This window comes from Phaethon aethereus, assembly GCF_964289735.1.
Source record: "Phaethon aethereus genome assembly, chromosome: 18".
NCBI classification, from domain to species: Eukaryota; Metazoa; Chordata; class Aves; order Phaethontiformes; family Phaethontidae; genus Phaethon; species Phaethon aethereus.
In genome coordinates, this window is record NC_138594.1 from 10,350,570 (window position 1) to 10,373,088 (window position 22,519).

The following is a 22,519-nucleotide window of genomic DNA, read 5'->3' on the forward strand; positions in this document are numbered from 1 at the left end:
TTAGAAAGAGGGGCAGTAGGTTCCAAGATGTGGCCTTCATTTTTGCTCTCTAGGGCAGGCAACTACTTCAGAGCATTTCCTATGCTCTGTGCTAAAGCTACCTGAACATACTTACAATTGGTTTAACTGCTGTACTTACCCCTCTTCCACCCTATGCGATTAAGTAGTGGTACTATTTAAAATATTCCTCCAAAAGGCAGAAGATAATTTAGCACATTTATGAACAGGGTAGAACTAATCAGATTTCTGTAAGAGATATCTAGAGAGAAGCAGCAATTAATTTGTTCTGCAATAACAGAAGCCTGCTATACACAGAAGTCAGAGCTTGGGGTGACTGAGCTGTTTTAAAATCACCATCTGCAGAATTGATTCTCTCATGGTTTAGATCTGCATTCTTGGCATTATACATTTTGACTAAGTATACTTACCCTGTCAGTCACCTTTTAAGAGCAATTGACACAGTTCAGTTTGATGTATTGATATCACTTTATTGAAAGCCAAACATAAATCCTCTTTAAAAGCCTACTCAGTGTATTGATTACAGCAATAGGTTACGTAGAATGTAATAGGATATCAAGAGGCTCGCAGAGTAGTGGCTCATGCTTTGCGAGAAGCCTGTATTGACCACTTGCATTCCTATGCCTAACAGGGACAGTAAGAACCAGAAAGAACAAGTATTTACAAGTATCTCTCAAAGAATGACGTTTACAGTTAGAAATTCACATATGTACAGTTTTGAACTGTTCAAGTATGTTTCAGTTGGACAAAGTGCTAAAGATCACATAAAAAAGTTAAAAACAAGAGGAACTATTAAGACAAAGAGGTGGCAATCATTTGAGTGCCAAATGACTTGTAGGTAGTTGCAGTATATGCAAGACCTAGAAGTTGAAAGTATCTGGAGTATTGCCCTGAATCTGGAAAGTGTAGCTGGCAGCAGTAGATTGTGGTACAACATTTTGGTCTTCCTCCTCCTAGAGGAAAGAGAAAGAGTTTTGAAATAGGCGCAGCATTTCAATTTAGTAGTCAGTGCTAGACTAGAAAATGAAAGTGGAGGAAAAAAAAAAAAATCATTCTGCAGCTACTTACTTCTGCCGAGAAATATTTCTCAATCAGGGTGGATGAGGCTTTGTACACTTGTTCATTTTCATGCGACTGGAGAGCTTCAATTTTGTCTAGACCTCCACACTCCTCAATCATGAGGCAAAGTTTTTCAGTCTCATTAATCTTCTCAGCAGCCTGCAAGAGACAAGCATGGAATAGCCTCAGGAAAAGACGCATGGCACCAACTACCAGAGAACCACTAGGAACCGCTTGGACAAGGATTGAGTATACTGCATCCACATACCAAGAAGATATTAGAAATAGCATCCAGAATAACTAGCACAGTTTTGCTGTCTTTAGCTGAGAGGAGATTCAGTAGGGGTTCAACAACACCAGCCTGAACAAGATATACAATCTGGTCAATTGTTCCACCACTTGTGTAGTTAGTCACAGCCCACACAGCTTCCTTTTGAGATTTGAAATCCCCCTGTGAAGGCAAAAGCAGGGTATTTGAACACAGATAGTAGTAGTAACAGCAAAAGCCTCAATGTGGTAAATACAGTTTTTGTTACCTTCCTCAGAATACCAATGAGATAGGGTACAAGACCGTGGTCTACGACTCGCTGAATCTGGTCCTGTCGTCCAGCAGTGATGTTGGACATTGTCCATGCTGCTTCTTTCTGAATGTTGTTTTTATGATGAGAAAGGAGACTTGGAAAGACAGATAGCGCTCCCGAGTCAATAACGATCTGCGTCTGCTCATCAGTACCAGTGACAATATTTCCTATGGCTCTTAATGAAGGAGTCTGAAACAAATATGAAAATATTACTTAGGAAAACTGGTATTGTCTAATCTGTATTTGAACAAATACAGCCATACTTCATGCCCCTCTGCTCTAGACTTCCCAGTTAACAGGATGGTATGGTATGTGCTGATGAGCTTTAAGCTCATCAGCATTACATAAGCAGACATTAAGCACGTTAAGACTGCACGCCTTCCAAGGCAACTCTGCAAACAACTACTCCTGACAGAGCTCAGGAAAGCTATCTAAGTGCTAATGCTGTTTTATTATACTATAATTACAGCATGCACAGAGCCCACTTCTAAACACTGTCCCTAGAATTTGGATTTGCAACAGTAGTTTAGAGTTAAAAGCAAACTTTAAAGAACGTTGACTGTTGTGCTGGCCTGTACGTTAAATCCAACGATTATGCAAAGAAGCTTGATAGACCAACAGCAATAGTCTATGCCTCATGTGGGGCAGTGTCCAGGTAAGATAGAAGCTCAAGTCTTACCTATACAAAACCTGGAACAAGCATCAGATTTACGTATGAAAGGAACCATTCAGTTACACAGACATTCTTCTAGCTGCAGTTTTATTCATGATGCAAATCAAGCAACAGCAATCTGCATGTCCAATAGCTTACCATTATTGGCAGTTCACTACATCCCAGGAGTTTCACAAGTTGTGGTACCAATCCAGTTTTCACTACAACTTCTATCCTGTCATTGGAACCATCTGTTAGATAGGAAAGTGCCCAGCATGTGTCTGCTAACACCTCGTGATCATCGTGGTGTAAGAGCCGAACAAGCGTTGGAAGAATCTGCTCAATAGCTTCTATGGGTGGTGCAGGATTCTTGTTACGACACAGGTTTGAGAGGGTCCAGGTAACATTGCGCAAATACCCAGACTGCAAGAGTTCAGATAAATGGTTAGCAACTGTTACTTGAGCTCTTTTGCTCTCCTATTAGTAATTGTAACTCAAGTCATACTGTACACTTACAGCCAGAGAAGAAAGATCAGGAACAGCTAGTAGACTCAGCAGTGGCTCAATTGCACCAAATTTAATAACCAGATCTCTATAGGTAGAACCATCCCCTGAGAAAACAAGAAAAATAGCCAGGTGAAGACCAGAATAGAGGGATGTGTGCATACAGAATCATTCTGTGTTAGATGAATTCTTCTACTGCTTAAGAAGTGCTAGATAAAAAGAAGATGACAAAAGGACTACTGCCATGGTTAAGTCATAGGACAAACATGTGTTTTTCTAATCAAGCCACTGAGCTTTTTTTTTCCCCAACAGGAAAAAAATTAAGAGGTAGTTTAGTGTATGTTTCCTGTACAGCTTTTCATAACTAAGGAGGGACTTGCATGTTTCTTTGAAAACATATGTAAGCCCTACCACTAGAGCAGAGCTCTACCCATAACATGGGACTTCAAATGCATTATAATCATCTGTTGCATGATTGGGTTCTATAGTATAATTCTAAAAGAATGTCAAAGTTTGACTGAATTATTCTATTGCAAGGTACAAAAAGTACCTTATAATTGAGTTTAAAAGACTAAAGACAAACTTTAAGAAAACTCCAAACAAGGCTTTTATTGAGCTCATTTTCTCTGTATGAAGACTCACTGTTGTCTTTAAGGCACAGTGCTCTCTTCCAGCAGCTGTTGGAAGCCATAATAATACAGCAAATACAATATTGTAACTATATTCTTAATTTTGACTTTTTTTTTTTAGGAATAGGATGCAACACTGGCAGATCAATTAATCCTGAAAGGTGCATGGGAAACTTAAGTATATAATACTTTCACATCAGTAAGTAGCTGTTTCAAAGCAAGGAATATTGGCCATCACATACACAATTATGTGAGCCATCTGCTTCCTCCCTTCCTCCTTGTAGTCAACACACTGAGCAGAGCTCATTGATAAATCACAAAAGCATTCAGCGAGGTGTGAAAAGTGTTGTAGCATGGTTATATAGGCCTGTGAAAACTGAACTGAAATATGGAAGCAATCCACATAATGCAGCCTGTAAGTTGCCAGGTATTGCATGAGACATCTTATACCAAGTCTGAAGATAAAGAATTGTCTATAGCATGCTCCACATTGCAGGGCATGTCTTTACTTGCTAAGCGTTAAGGCAGAGTTCCCAAGAAGCTCAGCATGCTGCATGATATGTCAGTAGTAATGTCCTCCTATTTGAAATAAGGGAACAGGTCTGAAACAGAGTTGTGCGTAGCATATTGACATACCTGCAATATTTCCTAAGGCCCACACAGCCTGTTCACTGATGTGAATATGAGGAGAGGCCAGTAGTGAAATAAATGCTGGAATAGCCCCTCCATCTACTACTGCCTTTGTTTGTTCTGACGTGCCAGAAGCAATGTTGGTAAGTGCCCAGGCAGATTCAAACTGAATAGGACTACAGTCTGCTCTACCCAAGAAGGAGACAAACTTGGGAATCAAACCAGCCCGAATTATGTTGTCTATGGGCGGCTGCTTCTCTCTCGAGAGGAGTTTCCTAAGCAGGAAGACAAAGAGAACGCATTATTTTTGCCTGCAGAGATCTGGACAACAGATTCCATTAATCAGTCTAAAAAGATCCCTCTTTAAAAGAAGAAAAGGTTAGCATTGCCTTTACACTCAGACAAGGCAATTCAATAAGACATGAAGGAGAAATACAGACAAGCTTAACACTAGCTTCCTAAATCTCTGGTAACATTGTTTTTGGCACATCTTCATTATGAGCGGCTCTGTTCAGACTCTGAAATAAAGCAGACCTGCAGGAGTCATAATCCATCTGAATTGCTAGAGGTTTCTCAGCAGACAGAAGGTTAATGACTGCCAGAAGCAGTACTGCAGCAATATAGAATCTTACTGAAGGAGACTTCAGACTTGGAAGCAGAAAGGAAATTTGGCATACTTCAAACCCCAGTCATCTTACTGTTGACTTTATTCTAAGGTAGTTCACTGCACTCAAATACTGTAGTCAAATGTTAACACAGTTTAAAGATATCTTATTCTGCTATAGCAAAGACCTTATTATTTTTACTCCTATAACTCCAAGATTGACTATTGTTTATTTTGCCACTTCAAAATCGCTAGAAAGAATTACTACTTTCTAGTAAGATGTTCAGGTACATAAAACATTCAAAAGCCACACTATTTCCATGAAATTATGATGAAATTAAGCATACCTAAACATTGTATAAGGCTGACTCAGGTTTTGAAAATGCTGTCTGATAAGAAGAGCCATAGCTGCTGCCCTAAGCAGACACTTAGGTCCATAAGCCAATTCTTTCACCTTGCCTAGTTACTGGCTTGCACAGCTGAATTAGTTACCTCTAAACTCCTTACCTGGCAGCTTGAGTAGCCTGTAGCTGAAGCTCCATATTATTACTATTAACTCCTTTGACTATTTCTTCAACTGACCAGTGTGCCGAAACCTGTACAATAAAAACTTATGTGAATGCTTTGTTGGGAGAGGCATGTGTCTTAATGACCACAGAGGCCTTCTACACAAGACCATTAATGGACCCCTGTTTACAACCACTTCCTTTATTAAAAGATCACTACGTGATACTCCAAAACCTCATCAGCTACAACTTTATGTACAATTACCTGAACTACTGAAAGCTTTTATTACTCAAGTCCTCCACACCGCTGTTACACTGATGCAGTAGGCTTAAACACAACTGCCTAAGCTATGTTTTAAGAGTGTTGACCATTAGAGTTGGTAGTATAGACTTAAGTTGGTAATGTATATGTAGTAGTGCTGTCCCCCACACGACAAAGAATTCATACTAGCATCACTGCATGAGCTTATATTGCAAGATCTCCAAGCGTGCCTGTTCCAAGTACCTACTCACCTGATTGCTCCTGTTTTCCTGCAGAGGAGAAGTAGCATCATCTGGTAAAGTGCTAACATTTCTTCTTTTAAGCATCTGGTCATCTTTCTTAGCTTTTCTCAGCTCTACATTGACTTCAATACGCCGCCTTCTCATTTCCTGGAGTATATACATTCATAGTAAGTTCTTGGCTTTTACAACTCATGCTCAAACAGATGATGGCTAGCTGAAGTACTAATTGCATCCAAAATACTCACAGTAGTATCCTTGCCTTTGTTCTTGAATCTGTTCAAGCGAGCTGCTGCTGCATTGGCATTCTCATTTGTTGACATCTTGCTTATTATATTTTTGAGAAACAGATCAACACAAGCCTGAAAATAGAGCAAATAATAAACAGCAAGTTTACTCCACAAGAGTCAAGTTTAAAAACTGGCATCAATACTTGCCAAGAGACACTTGTCCATATTAGAGCCAATAACAGCCTCCAACTTGATCAAAGACACTGGTAACATAACAGCTGTCTCTTCAAACCCCTAGATGTTAATGCAAGTTCTAGCATTAACACAAAAGCAGTAAACACACATACATCGTTTTAAGACACTTCCAGCCACAAACATTACCAGTATCGTTGTTCTTCAGGGCAAAATTAGTTTTCCTTCCCATAGACAGCACACATACTTCTAAGGACTATGTTCACAGTGTCATATATCGCACAGGCACCCCACCCAGTCCCAGCCCGACCCCTTTTGATAGGAACAGGGAGATCTCGTACTGGGAAGGCTCCCCCGGGGAGGCTTGCCGTGTCGGTAGCAGCAGCTACGCTGGTAACAAGACAGATCCCTGCACCTTGGCCAGCTCCACGGTGACCCACCGTTTAAGGACTGGCTTCGTTTCGCCTACAACTCAGCCACAAAAGGCAGCCCGCTGGGCGACACGCCAGCCCTGTCAGCCTCACTCCAGGAACGGGCCTGGGACCCCAGAGACCCGAAAGTCTCCGGAAGAAGCCCCCCCGCCCCCACCCCCGTAAAGCCTGCCCTACCACCTTCTGACCGACCAGCGCTCGGCCTGCACCCCCGCTGCAGCAGGCTTCCTCCCTCCCCCCCTCCCTTCCTGCCCCCAGGGCCGGGCACCTCCGCCGTGGGCTCCGCGCACAAGCCCTCCTGCCACCGCCGCGCCGCTCCCAGCCTGCGAGCACGCTGACACTACCCCCAGTCACGCCAGGCGGGATTTAAATTTCCCGCGCCATCGCCCGGCCATTGGCCAGTTCGAGCCATAGCAACATTCTGATTGGCTAGTTTGAAATGCAGCTCGTCTCGCGATGAAGGGGAACGAATCTTTACCGTGCTCCCGGAAGGACAGATCAGACGTCACGTACTTAAGTACCCGTCCCCGCCTCCAGACTACAACTCCCAGCATTCAACTCGCAGGGACAGTGCGGGGAAGGCGACGGCGTTCCCGCCTCAGCAGCTCGCCGGGAGACGGCGCACGGCATGCCAGGATTTGTAGTTTCACAGGGGGACGGCTCTGCTGGGGCCACCGCGGGAACGAGAGTGGAATGGCCGGGCAGGTTGTTGCACCCCTGCATGGGATGAGGACAGGGAGGTTCCGCGCTCTGGGGGTTTGCGGCAGTAACATGCCGTTTCCTCACGTGCAGCCTAATTTCTACCTCGGTAACCGCTCAGGTCACCACAGGCTTTTCCTGAGTCTCCCTGTGCAGTCTCCTGGAAACGTGGTGCACAGGAATTTAAAGAAAAGGGGATGTGAGATTGCAGTTGAAGACAGATCAAAACTAAATCATACAGAATAACAAAAAAAGTATGCCCGCCCTTGTGGCATACCCAGAAAATCGACAGCTTTGGGGTTGTTTCAGATGGGTTTGGCCTATTTACAAGGGCTGGAAGACAGAAGAACACCACCCTTTTTCACAGATGTAATTCAAACCATAAAACCTGGGTGAAAAACAAGACTCTGACAGTGACGCAGACATTTCAACATCTATAATGTACAATTATAGGGTAGAGAAGTGTCAGAGATGCACACTGATATATCTGTGTGTTAAACCATTTATACTGATGCACACAGTAGTTGACAAAGATGTATGCAGAGGAGGAGAAACTACCAGTGATGTTTTACATAGCTGTTTTTGGGCCTTACAGTTCTGAGCTTTGTGAAAAAAAAAATCACAAAAACATTTAAGCAAGAGCAGGGAAGTCAAGAGATGAGAAAGCACATCAGTCACAAATGGAGATCCTGAAAAGGACTAGTTTGACAGAAAAAAGGCAGCTCAAAAGTAGAAATTGAGGTAAAAGACCTGGTGTGCAGAAGGCTGGTGTGAAGAAAATCTGCTGGGTCATAAATTGCTGGAGAGGGAGAGGTCTGGAGCAGCATGACCTGGACAAAAGAAACAAGGAGAGTGCAGGGATGGGTGTTCCAGGGCATGAAGAGGGCTGCCAGTGATTTAGAAACTCGAGGTGGCCGTGTACCAGGTGCTCCACGCCGACATGGGGTGAACATGCCTTGGGGCGGGAGGGACGTATGGCATCTTAAAGGGCCGTTATCTATACAGGAAAGCGACAGAGGGCTGGAGGGCGGCTGCACAGCTGGGGCTGAAGTACTGGGGGACAGCGGAGGGTGCGCAGGAGGAGCGAAAAAGGGACGCAAGGGGAGGAAGACCTGTGAGGGGAGAAAGCCGAGCAGACAGGTCAGAGGGAATAGCAGCGCAGCACAGGAGCCAGCGGAGAAGCCGGACGTCCGGAGGCCTATGAGCGGAAGAGTTTGAAGGCGAGAGTCCCGGGACTAGGGCGGTTATGGTCCAAAGCAGAGCTCCCGCCGCAGGGACGGAGGATAACGCCCTCGCGCCGCGCGGAGGCAGCCAACGGCCACCGCGCGTGACAGACTTTAAGCGCACGTAGGGCGGGAACGGCTGACGGCACGAGCCCACCCCCTGTGAAGGCAGCCGCAGCTCCGGCTCACAGGACGTTGAAGGGCGGGGCCTCGAGGTCCGTCGGGGAGGACAAGCGCTATGCCCAATGGTGTGCAAGGAGGGAGGGACTGGGGGCGGAGCTCTGGAGGAGAGGGGCAAGGAACGAGTGGGCGGGGCCTCTGGGTCACGAGCAGGGAGAACGTAAAAATTCTCTTAGGGGCGGAGCCAGCGCCGCCCGGGCGGGGCCCTTAGCACACGGTGCTTGCAGCTTTTGCTGGGCGACCCAGTGGCCTAATGGATAAGGCATCAGCCTCCGGAGCTGGGGATTGTGGGTTCGAGTCCCATCTGGGTCGTGCTCCAGACGTTTTTGTAGATCCAGCGTGGAGGCTGCCCGACGGCAGCACGTTGTTATCATCCACCCGGACCCCTCAACACTTTTATCCGCGCCGCCCGCTGCTGCAGCGGCCGGTGGGGAAGAACTGTTGCGGAGCCGGCGCTGGCACGGCCTCAAGTTCACTCAGCCGCGGCCGCCGCAACCGCCGCCTTGTCAGTGGGGCGCCGGGCCGCCTGCCCTGCCCGCCGGCACCGCGGCCCTTCCCAGGCGCCAGCGAGCCTGGTGCCGCCGCCGCCTCCCTCCTTCCCGCGGGGATCCTGCGGCAGCGGAGAGCCTCCGGCGGGAGGACGGGGCGTGAAGCGGCGTGAGCGGGCGTTGCCTTGGCCGCCGCAGAGTGTGAGGCTGGTGAGTGTCCGCGGCTCCCGGGCGCCCGAACGAGCCGGAGCCGGTTGGCGGGCGGGCGGATCTCCTCCAGGCGCGGCGGGCTTGACCCCGGGGCGGGCCTGAGGGCGGGATGGCCGGGGCGCGGGGGCCGTCGCCGTGTCCCGGCCCAGGGTCGCGTCTGCACCGTCGGTCCTCCAGAGCTGTTGTGGTAAACGCGCTCGGGAACCTGAGCCTGTAAAACTCCCGCTGCTGCCAGCACAGCTGCCCGCAGTCGCTTGGGCTAGGACGTGGTCCTGCGCCGTCGGCCCCTGTTTTCCTCGGACCGGGGCGTCCTGCTCCGAAAGCTTTTCCCGTCTCCGCTGCTGCTGGCGGACGTGTAGCTTCTTGAACGGTGGAAATACTGCAAACGCTCCCACTGTCCCAATCAAGATCGTCTCCAAGTAAAAGAGTCTGGAGAAACTCATTAATACAGACCAGTCGTACATGAATGTAGGTTGAGTTACTGTACCAGCTAATTTAAATTTTACCTGGAGCACAGAAGGTCCGCAGGACGCTCACGCATGCCTCCATCCATCCTCAGCGCAAGCCTCAACAGCACGAGCGTGTCACACTCGTCACTTCCCTCGCTCGCTGCAGGTACGCGCGCCGGTTGAGCGGGAGATGAGGTACCTAAAGAACATACAAGCTCACCTCTGCCTCATCCTTAGTTTAAATTCCTAGTTCCATAACAGCTATCTTGGGATAGCTATTTGGAATTAAAATGTTTAAAATAACAAAGGAAATAAGGATTAATAAATGCTGCAGTAGAAACTTAACACACTGACAGACATATTAAAATTTCATGAATTTTGCCCACTGTTCTGGCTAATTTTCTGTATCTTTACCTACAGCTGCTTGAGATAAAGCCCTGTTTTTTAAAGACTTTTATTGAACTGCTTAATTAAGGCAGTAAAAACCAAACAGTATTTAAACTAGGCAATAGCTGGACCGTATGACACAGGCATTACTGATAGGCAGATTTTCTGTTGGGAGTGAGTTTCAGGAGCTGGGATATAGTGGCTTTTATAGGGTTTTTAAATTGTTTGTCACACCTTAAAGGCATGAACCAGTTCACTGACTTTCACGACGTCCAGTAGCAGCTAGTGAGATAAATTGTCACAATGGAAATCTTGTCTAGCAATAAGGTCACCCATTTCAGTTGGGAACATAGGAATAAGCCTACTTAATTCAGTAATCCAAGTCAGAGTTGGCTTGCTGTGTGAAAATTTGCAGTTCTTCGTGTTAGCAAATACAGATTTAAAAGTAAAGCTTTATCTGGCGTCAGCAGAGCTGTCCCTTGGACCAGACAGTAACTACTACATTCTTCAGTCTGAAAAGAATCACTGGAAAGGGTTCCTTAAACTAAAAGAGGGTTACCAGCTGTGTAACTGGACGTGGCCAGAAATACCTGAACGTGTTTCATTGTAATGCACATCCTTTACAGACACTGAATCGCAGAGGTGATGCATGTTCCAGCTTCTATCAATCGTACTTTATAACGTAGTCCAGTAAACATCAAGTAAAACCATATTTGTTCTGTATGATTTTCTCTAAAAAACACCGTAGGAAGCAAGACCCTCCCCTAAAGCAAAAATCTGTTGCTAAAAACGCATGCCTGTATGCTATTCACAGAAACACAGGTGACTGCAGGCGGCACAGACTTGTGTCTATGTGGGAAGGGGGCTGTCCGTGCGCATTCCTCCGAGGCAGGGGTGGTGGGAGGCTAGCGGGGACGCAGCAGCTTGGTCTTGCTCCAGTGGGTTGTCCAGTGAGTGATTCCCGTTTCCCCTAAGGCTGCCTCTCATTAGCATGAATCGGGGGAAGGGCATAAAAGACTCCAGTTCATTTTGAGTCTGGAAAAAGTTTACTTCAAAATGACAACCAAAGTGTTCTGGCTCCTCTGCTTTGTCATTAGATCATCTTCCAGCTCAGTGGCCGGTAAGTCTGTTAACATTCAAAGCGGGGCTGGGGCATATTTGCCTTTGGTATCAGGGGAGGCTAAACACGTTACTACAAATTCTTGCCTGAGCAGCCCTCTTCAGCTGTAGTCTTTTCAGCAGCTGGTAGCAGTAATCACGTAAGGGCTCAAGAAAGAAACGTTTCAACATCTTTGTGGGATGGGAATGTAAATTGCAATATTTGATTTGTCAGCATTTGAAAGAATTAAGAGCACCTGCCAAAAGCAAGTGGATAGCTGGTGCCGTGAATCCTGCTAGCCATCATTCAGCAACTGAAGTTTGACTTGCTTCTGCATGTGGGATTTTTTTATTTGTATGTGACCTTTCCCTTTTAGTCTCCTTCCCCTCACCTGTAGACTCCAGATTTCTAGTTTATTTCAATATGCTCTGTGCTGTCATGTGTGCCTGTAGCAAGCTGTCCTAAACAGATACTTTTTTTACTACCTCCTTGATGGAACAGAAATAAGGTATACATCTATTCCATTGGGAAGGAGCTGATTATTTGCAGTTGTATTTCTCAGGTTGCAAGAGCTAGACAGAAATATGCTGGTACAGGAGAACAAACCTCACGGTCCTGAACAGATTGAGCAGAGAAAAAAAGAGCTGTTTCTTGTTAAAATCCATAACTAAGAAGGCATGATAAACTGGTAGAAAAGTATACTTATAAAACCATGCCCAAAACACCTGTTCAGAGTTCACAGCTTCATCTTGAAACATCTCCAACACACCCTTGCCTATTGCTTTCTTTAGCTTGGACTTCTTCCACCCCTTTCTTCATGGACATTCTTTTGACTTTACGTGTGGCCAGCCCAAATATCAGGGAATCTTTCCCATGACAGCAGCTGGTGAGAGCAAAGGGGGAGAAGTGGCAAGGTCAGCAGTTGAGTCAGTTATAGAAGATAAACCAGGACGTTGTTCATCTGTGTATGTCAAATATCTCTTTTCACATAAGGAGTTAGGATCAGCCTCCTACACGATGCTAACCACAGACAGCGAACACCCAGACAGCGGCTGTGCGTGGGTGAACTGCTGGCTAACTAAAGGCACACACTGAAGGACTAAAGTAAAAGGAAAATGAACTACAAGAGGAAATTTCTCTCTTCCCAGGCTAAAGGGAACCTCATTTTGCTTTGTGAGGTTCAAGTGATCAAGGTGAAGGTATAAACGAAGGCCTCGGTGACTGTCCAGCTTGTGAGAACCATGTCATTAAGCCTTTGCATTTTTCACTGGATTCCCAGACGCTTCCTCTCTTTCTCAACCCTTGTCCTCTCAACTTAAGAAAAGCCTTGAAATAATTGTTACTCAGCAGCAACAGCCTAGCTACCAGACTATGGTACTGCTACTATACAACTCTGTAGTGCAAAAGTCAGAGACCAAAAACTGTGGATAAAGATCTTTTCAGTAGCCCAAAGCTGCTGAAGAGTCCAGATGACATTGTCAATAAGGCATCCCATGGATGGGAAAACCAAATAGTTCTGTTGTCATGGTCTTTTAAACAAGCATCCCAAATGGCAATGTGAACCTTGTTTCCTCAGATGTTCCCTGGAGATTCAGGCTTTTGAGAAAAGGGTTTGTTTACAAGTCATGTTTTTAATTTGCAACAATAATAAAGTAAAAATGCAAATCTCCTCTGTTTTGCTCACACAGCTGCATTCTCTGTACCGGGCCTTACATGTTTGAGTACAGAAGAACGAGGAGCTGTACTACATGTCATCTGTTGAACTATTTATCAGTTATATTGTCTTACTGTTGAAGGCCTCGCTCACAGACTAGAGCCTCAAATCTGCCAGGCACTTCCCATTCAGAAGCACATGGAATAAAAAAATGGAAATGTTAATTCACTCTCCACTTTTTTTGTTTGTAGGACCCCCGCCCTATGCCGAGAAACCCAGTCAGACTCTCAGCAAAGACGCTTATAGTTCAGCAGACGCTGCTCCTGGCCAAGTCAAACTGCCAGCCTGGGGCACCAGCAGCGCCAGAGAGAATGACACCGAACACTGGCGTCTGCCTCCCGCAGACCTGCCGCAGCCAAAACCTCCTGAAATCATCTCCCTCTCATCTGACAAAAAGAAACGCGCCAAGCCTTCTCTAGAAAACAGCACAGGGCTGAGGAAGCGCCTCTTGCAGTATGGAGGGGCCCTGCCACTGGAGAGCCCGACCGAGGGGCCTTCTCCTGCCTCCTTTGACTTCAACCACGCGAACAGAAAGCACGCGGATAGACGGCTGGCCGAGGCTGCCAACAGCGTGTCGGCTCACTTCCATCACGCAGCATCTTCCTATCAAAAGATGACATCCTTCGTGGAGGCTCATCCTTTTCCAGACTCCGGAGCAGTGGAGTCGGATGACCCTAACACGCTGGATCATTTCAACCGACCAGGCAAGATGATCCCCTACAAACGTACTGATCCCTTCAAAAAGATCACCAAGCCCTCCTGGGTCACCAACCGCCAGTCGTCCAGCTTGCCGTACCACTTCAGCGCGCTGAAGAAAGGTAAGGGGTAAGAAAGACTGCTCTGGCAAGGGGTATCGTGAACTTTCCAAAGATTGGGTGGCCTAATTTGGATGAAATATCCCAAAAGGACCTGTTGCTGTCCCTCAGTCTATGTGCCTGTTCTAGATGCCGATAAGGAAAAGGCATGTCTGACCGAGTGCAGGAAAGAGAGAGACGAAGTGGAGGCCTACTGCGCGAGTGAATTCGGTAAGCTGTCCCCTCCCTGAGCCACACAGACAAGCAGAGGCCTTCTGCGTTCATCTGCCACTGAGATTTCACTTCTGCTTTTAAGATACTGTTTCACTGAGTATGTTAAGTAATTACTTACTAAGTACACTAAAAGGACCCATCAGAGCTCTTCATAAATGTACTGCAAACGGTACCGAGTCTCTCATCACCCTTTCCCTACCTTGGGCTAGTATTGCTCTTTCTTCTCTTTCCTCTACTTTCCACTCCTGGGAGGAAGACAGTGTTCTCGCTGCTGATCAACAGAACTGAAAAGGCCAATTGTTTCACATACTCTAAGATTAAACATTGTAGCTGTGCTACTTACCTCTTCCTATGTAGACCACGTTTGTGGTTTGGGGGGGCCGAAGTTTCAAATGAAAATAAAATGGTGAACCAAACAAAAATAAAACTGTGATCCTCTCCGCATAGAGGATTCTTCTTGAAGTTCCTTAGGATTTAATGTCGTTAGTCCTTGTGTCCAAGCAGACGTAGCTAAAGATGGTAGAAAATAGCTTGGCCTTTTTGTACTGAATGTTTAAGAACAAGCATTTTCTGACTGAAATCTTGCCTTGCACTTACGAAGTTGTGAAATAGATGCCAACTTTTTCTCACAGTATTTTAAGAGATAAGCAAAATACATGCCTAATGGTAACAGATGTTTCCATTTGTAGAATATAAACACGGTACGAGACATCTGTTTTCTCTAACTGGAGAAGTCAGGAAGTGCTTTCTACAAATGCTATATTCTTTATTTTTTACCACTTGCATGCATTCCTGTCAAACGCAAGCCCTTCTAGCAACCTGACCTTTGTATATTTTGGCCTTTAGCAAACGGCGGTCTCATTCCTCTCTCAAATTGAAAAAGACAGGTAGGAAAAAGACAAGTCTGAGCAACAGAGCAGCCAAGGTTCCATTGCAGCGATCAGAAAGAGCTTTACATTCTTTTACATTTACAGTGCAGATTAAAGAATGACTGAATCAAAGTTCTCACTTGGTGAGGCCGGTGTAACGTCAGTTATAGAAGTCCTATTTGCCTTACCTGCCTAACAGGTGTGTTGTTTTCCGATTCCTGCAGTCAGCTCAACACTTGTCAAAACCAGAAATTGGGTGGACAGCAAGAGCGTACAACATGGCCTACTTGGTGCCCTTGACGCTTGGTATGACAAGGGCCTTTTCCTTCAAAAGCTGGAGCGTTTCATTAGCAGTTTAGCTTTGTACTTCATTGTGAAGTTTTAAATTTGAAAATTTTACGTTAGGGAAATATGTCTGCTTTTTCCATATCAGGATGGAAAACAGTGCTAAAAACGTAATTTTCTTTTGAAACATTTTATAAACTTCACTAAGAAACATCTCAGATCTGTAAAGCACAAGGTCAGTAACTCAGCAAATACTAAGGTGATGACCTCATCAAACGTGATTATTTGAAGCAAACTCTACTTTCAAGGCTGCCCACTCCTGAGCCAAATAATTTCTGCTGACGCACACTTTACAGCATTTTAAATGAGAGCTTTCACATGTACCCTGAGTTGCCACCAAGATACCTAATCTGAGGCTTGCTTTTTTTTTTCCTCTCCCCCCCAATTAAAATAGCAGTGAATGGAATCGTGTATAACATCGAAAGACTGGGGAATGGAGTCCGCTTCATTACGCTTTTAGTAAACAGCGATGGATTATACAAGATGAGTCGCCTGTATATTACTCCTGATGCCGCCTTCTTTCGAGTTCACATTCTAGTCGTGGATACTTTGAACTGCAGTAAACCATGTCCAGACTTTAAACTTGGTAAATAATTCCAGTTAAATCCATTCCACTGTTCCTCCTGTGTGCAGTACAGTTTTAGTCTACCCCAGTTTAATAGGCTTATCCTGGCTTGTTATGGAAAAAAACCCAAATGTATTTACTCTTAAACTGGAAGACTTTTTCCCTCCCAGTTCCTCTAAACTTTCAGAAAAGAACCGACTGCGTGAAGAAGTCAGGTAGCAGCGTACTCCTTTTTTAACTTCATCCAGTTCCAAAATGATTGCAAGAGTTTTTTCAGCAGAGGATTGCTGAAAAAAATTAAGCAGGAGCTTAAGCTGATGTCTTTATAAGTAGTTCAGTTTTCCTTCTAAATGCAAGTTTATCAAATACCAGTGTTTCCCCCAAAAGGTTTCTAATTGCAATACAAGACAGTAAATCATTATTTCTGTGCAAGCACAACCCACAGGTCCCACTGAAGTTCAGGGTGCCGCTCTGCTAAACCACACGTTCAGGATGTATTTCTGCAGGATACAACTTCACCTCTAGCCATAAAGCTGTTGCCCTTAGAGGAAGTGTAGCGAATGAATCCATGCTTGCTTCATGGCACGGAAGTCTCGTTTATTTTGCAGGTAGTAGGTACATTGTGATGGGTCGGATCTACCACAAGAGACGACAGATCCCTGCAAACCTGCTGCAGTTCCTGCGAGGGCACCTGAGGCCGGGGGATGGCTTGCTCAGAAGCAGCAGCAGCTACGTGAAGAGATTCAACAGGAAGAGGAGTCGCAAAGTGCAAGCAGCACACACCAAATGTAGATAAGGCTTCAGTAACCTCCGTATGGGACACGGGCAGCTGCAGAATTCACCTACCAGAATAAACTTGGCCATGGTTTAGCAACAGTGGAAGGTAGTTCTCATGTCTGAAAGTGGTTGTGATAGGACACTTGCTTTTGTGCTTTAGCAAACACTGACTGAATGTTTTGACTAGGTACCTATATGTTGTGAAGTTTAGCACAAAAGTTAGTCTAGGGAACATTAACTGGTCATGAATTTGCTCCAGCTGTTTTCAGAGGCACAGGTTATTATTGCCACCCCTGCTGCAATGTACCCCTAATAATCTGTAGTAAGTGTAAAGTAGAATTCTGGCGGCATTGTTCTAGGTACAGAGGCAGTAACTGCACTTTCAAACCCTTAACCTTGAACAAATGTTACATGACACCATAGCTTTATCTAAAGAGGACGTCCGTTGTGTTTTCATACAATTCTGCCCAAAGTATTACATGCATTTGATTCAAAAGAAACCAACAAAACAAAGTATCATTTGCATTGTTTTGGGATCCTCAGGCAGTCCATGCTACTTTTATCATTCAAATTTTCACATGAAGCGTACAAAACAGCTGTGTAGGTATTTCAGTATATGAACACACTAACTGAAAGCCAGTCACGTAACTGCGCAACACAAGTGCCCAATTAGGCGTCGCAGTAACGGCACAAGTTCATGCCGAGGAATGCAAAATAAGCACGCGATTGCGTGCACGTTTTGTATGCCTGGTAAAACTGTCAGTTCCTTAGAAGTTCAGTCCTAGAACTGTGTACTGAATGTCATTTGCCCATGAGAAATATTACCACGTTGTTTGTACTTGCACATCAGTAAAGTTACTTTCTGAATCAAAGATACAATCTTTTAATACCTTTAATGTGGTGGGATGTAAGAGCCTGTGAAACCTCTGCAGAGGGGATCTTAATGTTTGCTATTCCAAGAGACAGTATTCACAGATCGTAAGTCTTTAAAAGAAACCAATGAAATGTTCGTGGGGTTCTGAAAGATCCAAAAAGATTACGGAATGATGTTAAAGAATGGCATTTCCTTGTTTGATGAGTCAGCTGAGGATTTTAAGATACATATTTATATTACCAAAAAAAGGAAAATGCAGTCTAGCTTAAAAAAATACACATACAGTGACAGGTATGATGTGACCTGGAACAGGAAGCAGGGGCTTCTCTAAGCTGTTTCTGTTTTGAAGCAAAGATATTTCTAACACCGTCCTACCTCTCATACACGTCTGCAGCTTGACTTGGTGGCGCTGAAAAGCTACGGAGTAGCGGATGGGCACTAAGTCACTCTCTGAAGTACTTCTTGATATGGAATAGGAGCCAAATACAAAGAGCAAACATCGTATTTTGGAACCCAGAAGACTGTTCCTACAGGACAGAAATTTACGCACTTTATCAAAAATACACTGTCTCACTTTTGTTACATGAAAGAAGAGTTCGCATGGAGCGCAGCATATATAGATGGAATTTTCCTGAGAGACCTTGAGGAGGCTTTTGGCTTGGCAGAGCGACTGTTCCTGGCAATGAATCAAAGCACCGGGGTGGGCTGGGAGGGACAGGAGAAGGAAGGAGGAAGGGTTGCATGTGCATCTCCAGTTTCTTCGTTTCTATTTTCAACCAGAGTCCAGGGACTAACCGGCAAGTCCAACAGTCATCCATTTGCCCAGAACAGCAATTAAGCACCCTTCCCCACCCCCAAGACATTATCCTAATCTAAAACAGGCAAAGCGTGGGCACAAAAACAACATCCATGCCTATATCTGATTTTGATTGTCTCTCGGAAGAGATAAATAATAGTGCTAATGACATCCAAAGCCCGAGTAAAGTGCCAATAACTGACGCACGTCTGCACCACGCTCTCAGATACAGCTATTGCTCTAGAAGCAAGCCTGAAGAGCAATTCATTCCGTGTTCTCTTCTTGCGTTACAAACTCATCTTAACTTTCCCTTCTTGCTTGGAAGGTCACTCCTTAAAGTGTCCCCAGAACAGCTGAGCAAGAAGCCACTGTACTTCACAGCCCAACTGAACTACAGCTGAAGCAGGAGCGTCACCATTGTTCTTACTTCTCACCAGGGTTATCACATGCTAACGAACCTACTGCAGAAAAAAAAATTCCTAGATCAAATGGATTTCCACAATCTTGCACTCAATATTATAAAAACCTCACAGCATTAATGACACTGAGAAAATGGCAGCACTTACATGCAATAGCTGCCACGGTAATTTTGATACCTTGCAGTTAGTAATTTTTTTCCCCAGCAGGATAAGCATGAAAATTCTACAGCCAAAACACACAGAGATCCAGGGGTACAGGAATATTGTTGTCCTCCTGCTCAAGGCTTTTGGGTAAGGCCAACTTTTTATTCTACCTTAAATCCCCATTAACTTCTGCATGAACTACATCTAGATCAAGGATAATTGCTTCAAATTTGTTTGAGGACACAAAAAGCAAATCAAGCTGGTGTAACTCACATTCTCAAAACCTGTGTTACAATATATTACCATTTTGAAAAAAATGTTGCAGTAATTTATAAAAATACAAAGAGGAGGACGACTGAACAGAGATCACAACTCTTATGAACTTACCATGCTTTTAAAGAAGGCGGGTACTATTTACAAGTGATGTATTTTCCGTAACACCTTTTAACTATACAGGATCACCACGAATAAATCGAGAAAAGCACCTCAACCTACTCACTGGCAATTGAAAACACTAAAAAAGGCTCTTGGCAAGATTAAATTTCATGTATGGACTATTTCCCTAATCAACCTGATTCACTGGCAATTATATGTAATCTGGCAAAGCCAAAACCTATATACAATAACATTATCAAATGTTTCATTAGAAACACCACCAAATCAGTGTCAAACACATTACTTTATTTGTCTAAGATGATGTGTCCTATAAGGTACAAAAAAGTGCTCTTCAGTTTGCCACAATTAGTTAAAAACATAGCAATCTATTGCCTACAGGTAGGAAAGTTTTGAATGATGTCATATATATATTTATATATGAATAAACAGTACAGAGATACTGTGAAGTTTTGATGAGATGCAGGATATGTTCAAATGCTGTTAAAAGTTGAGATTTCCCCTTTTTGCATTAAAAACACAATGCATACAATATGCAGCATTTTTTTAAACGTCAAAGGACAACATAACCTAAATGCAACTACTCTTCCTTAAATTTAAGCAGTGTAAATGGATTATCGTTTTCACATTGAACAATTATTTTTAGTTTTTACATATAGGTTAAATGACAACATGTGTATGTACAAAAACCCACGGGTTTTTATTAGATAAAATTATCCCAGAAGAACCTGTACACCTGAGCCTGTAAGTGTAAGAAAGTGTGGTCAGTAGCAACATCTTTTTAAGAAAAATAACAGAAGAGGTTCTTGCATAGCAAGGTGTGAGGTTAAACCCAAAAGGAGCTTATCCATAAATCGGGTAAATCCCAGATCACTGTAGAACAGAAGTTAACTGTGAATTAGTGCCAAAGCTGGTCAAACGGTTGAAGAGCCGCATACAAACCCCGGCTGATTAACTACAGACAGGTAACTACTACGAGCAAGTCATTTATATACGCAATGTGAAAGGGATGGATTGGAAAGAAAAAGCAACGTCATCTGCAATTTGCATCTTCTTTTGACTTCAATTTACCCCTCATAGTAGCGCTCCTCACACAGGAGAGCACGGAGCAGTCCAGCACGCCTTCCGAAGATAAAATTACACTTGGTACTTTACATTCCTAGAGTACTTGGCAAAATACCACTTAATTCAGCGGTGGGCAGTGACATTTCACAAAATACTTCCTACCATGTTATCGGTTACAGTAATTTTGGCATCACTGTAGAAATCTCGTACAGGGATAACAGCTGCTCAAGAATGAAACGTAGTAAATGCTACCTTTGGAGCAAATTAAAGTCAGATCTCCCTGGCCACTTCCCTCCCCTATTAACTCGCAGTATCTGAACAGATCCCCAAAGTGTTACAAACATATTAGCGCACACTCAAAGACACCTACATTTGTGGGGAGAACAATTATCTCCATTTATTTTGTTTCATATACATCCATATTTTGAATTTTAATACAAAAGAAAAAAATTAGAATCTGACAAATGTTTACAAACAAGATACCTTCAAATAGATTTTACTCATTTCAGTCTGGTGCAGAGTAAATGACAAATTGTACTGTTATATTCAAGGCAACAGAGTCTGTAGTCCATGACCACTTAGCCCAACTTTTATGCAAGCTTAATTGTTTTTATCTACCATGAATGATAAACTCATTGTTGATTCCCAGTTCTGTGTGTGTGCACATGTGTACATAGCAGCTCCTTTCATAGAAAGAAAAGACATCTAGAGGTCTTCTTGTACTTTTACCTACAGGAATCATGTTAAGATACAGAATGGATTACATGTAACTGGGGCTGGATTTTATAAGAAAAAATAATTAGCTGACAAATGAGGGCAGCAATAAAAAAGCGTCTTTTTTGCAACAATAAATAAATACAGTCAAAGTTTTCTGTGTGGACTTTAAACCAGCTTCTTCACTGAAGAACAGACGTGGCATTTCCATGGAGTTAAACGTGACCCCATTTACTGTATCTTTTTTTCTTGCTCTCTTTCTCTCTCTCTCTCCTTCAACAAAACAAAGTTTTCCTGCTTCTGCCACAATAGTACAACAATTTGATCTTGACAAGAAAGTGGTGCTGCTGATTTTTATTTCTTTGTCCTTTGGACAAAATAAGCCAAGAGTATAATTTGACTGTTGTGACCAATAAAAACGCAGTTTACATCAAGTCTTGTCAGGATAACCTGACTAAAAACATCTGGCTTCTTAATTAAAAATTTTCAGACAACCAGATTCTTGCTCGTGTGTTAGGTTAACACGCTGAACTCTAAGAAGCTGTAGACTGCAGTTTGTTGTTATGGGACCTGCAGAATACAGAAGAAAGTGAAGAATTAAGCACCCTTCATTTTGGAGACATGGTTGCTGCAAGGTGTTGCCAAGGGTAAATCACAATGAGGGAATTACCACCATGTTGCTTCCATTTATTTTTTTCCCCTTCGGAAAAAAGAACACTTAAAATAATTCTCTCTGAATTTTAAGCATATTTTCTCCTACAGTATACAAATATTTCAGTACTTGTAAAATGCAGTATGTCACTGGAATATTCCAAAATGCCTGAAATCAGTTTTACTCTCATATATTTACATAATAGTAGTCCATCAAAAGGAAAGCAAAAAGACATTTTTAATTGTGAATATTTATAATAAGGTATACTTTGTTTAAATTTATTCAAGAAGTCTTTGGATTAAGTTAATAGAAAAAAACTGAACAGGCATGTTAAAAATCACATTTTTGCTAATCAGAGTTCAGCAAAACTCCTCTTTGACATTCACAGTTTTATTAGTGACTGAAAATAAAACAATAAAATACATGGTTTCCAAGATGAATTTTCATTTTTCTCAATACAGTATTCGAGGAATGGGACAATTTTTTTGTTAATACAGTTACGTTTACCAGCATATGTTTGCTGGTAACAAAAAACAAAAACCGAACATTTACTTTTAGACAAATGAGCTGGATTTTTAGGGCAGTTTAATGTCATTGAATTGTACAATAAAAGAAAGTGACCCCAACATCCAGTTCTGACTCCAGTTAATAAGTTCAGACTAAAGATATCACAATCTGCAAGAAAAGAAAGAACATGGATGGTATAAATGAAAAACAATAACAAATAAGATGCAGCAATGAAATTAGTGTGCGAGCAGCGAGTGCTGGATAACCAGCTAAAGCAAGATGATGGAAACATGAGTTGAAAACTACCTCATAAAAATCATGAATACAGTATTAAATCGGAAAGAAAAACGCTGGACAAATTGATTTGATCTCACCCCTTCTTATC

The 22,519-nt window shown here is 43.5% G+C and overlaps 3 protein-coding genes across 3 annotated transcripts in view; 1 reads left to right on the forward strand and 2 right to left on the reverse strand.

Annotated features, from left to right (window-relative positions):
• Window positions 1–759: 759 nt before the first annotated feature.
• Window positions 760–6,007, reverse strand: KPNA2 (karyopherin subunit alpha 2; the record flags this gene model as incomplete). Its single annotated transcript, XM_082008342.1, has 10 exons — window positions 760–971; window positions 1,087–1,236; window positions 1,346–1,528; window positions 1,614–1,847; window positions 2,470–2,733; window positions 2,827–2,921; window positions 4,080–4,348; window positions 5,185–5,273; window positions 5,697–5,834; window positions 5,933–6,007. 10 exons carry the CDS (start codon window positions 6,005–6,007, stop codon window positions 879–881), a joined length of 1,590 nt encoding a protein of 529 aa, XP_081864468.1. The 3' UTR covers window positions 760–878.
• Window positions 6,008–11,164: 5,157 nt separating this feature from the next.
• LOC309411377 (UPF0450 protein C17orf58 homolog) lies at window positions 11,165–16,589 on the forward strand (the record flags this gene model as incomplete). The annotated part of the gene is given in 6 exon segments (XM_082008001.1): window positions 11,165–11,180; window positions 11,183–11,293; window positions 13,178–13,804; window positions 13,931–14,011; window positions 15,623–15,814; window positions 16,402–16,589. Coding segments are annotated over 6 exon segments (1,215 nt in total).
• Window positions 16,590–21,508: 4,919 nt separating this feature from the next.
• BPTF (bromodomain PHD finger transcription factor) overlaps window positions 21,509–22,519 on the reverse strand; it is a gene marked incomplete at both ends in the record, with an annotated part of 56,574 nt that continues 55,563 nt past the window's right edge. The window contains one exon of the mRNA XM_082008065.1: window positions 21,509–21,545. Within this exon, the coding sequence (XP_081864191.1) occupies window positions 21,509–21,545 (37 nt within the window). The remainder of the gene's footprint in view (window positions 21,546–22,519) is intronic.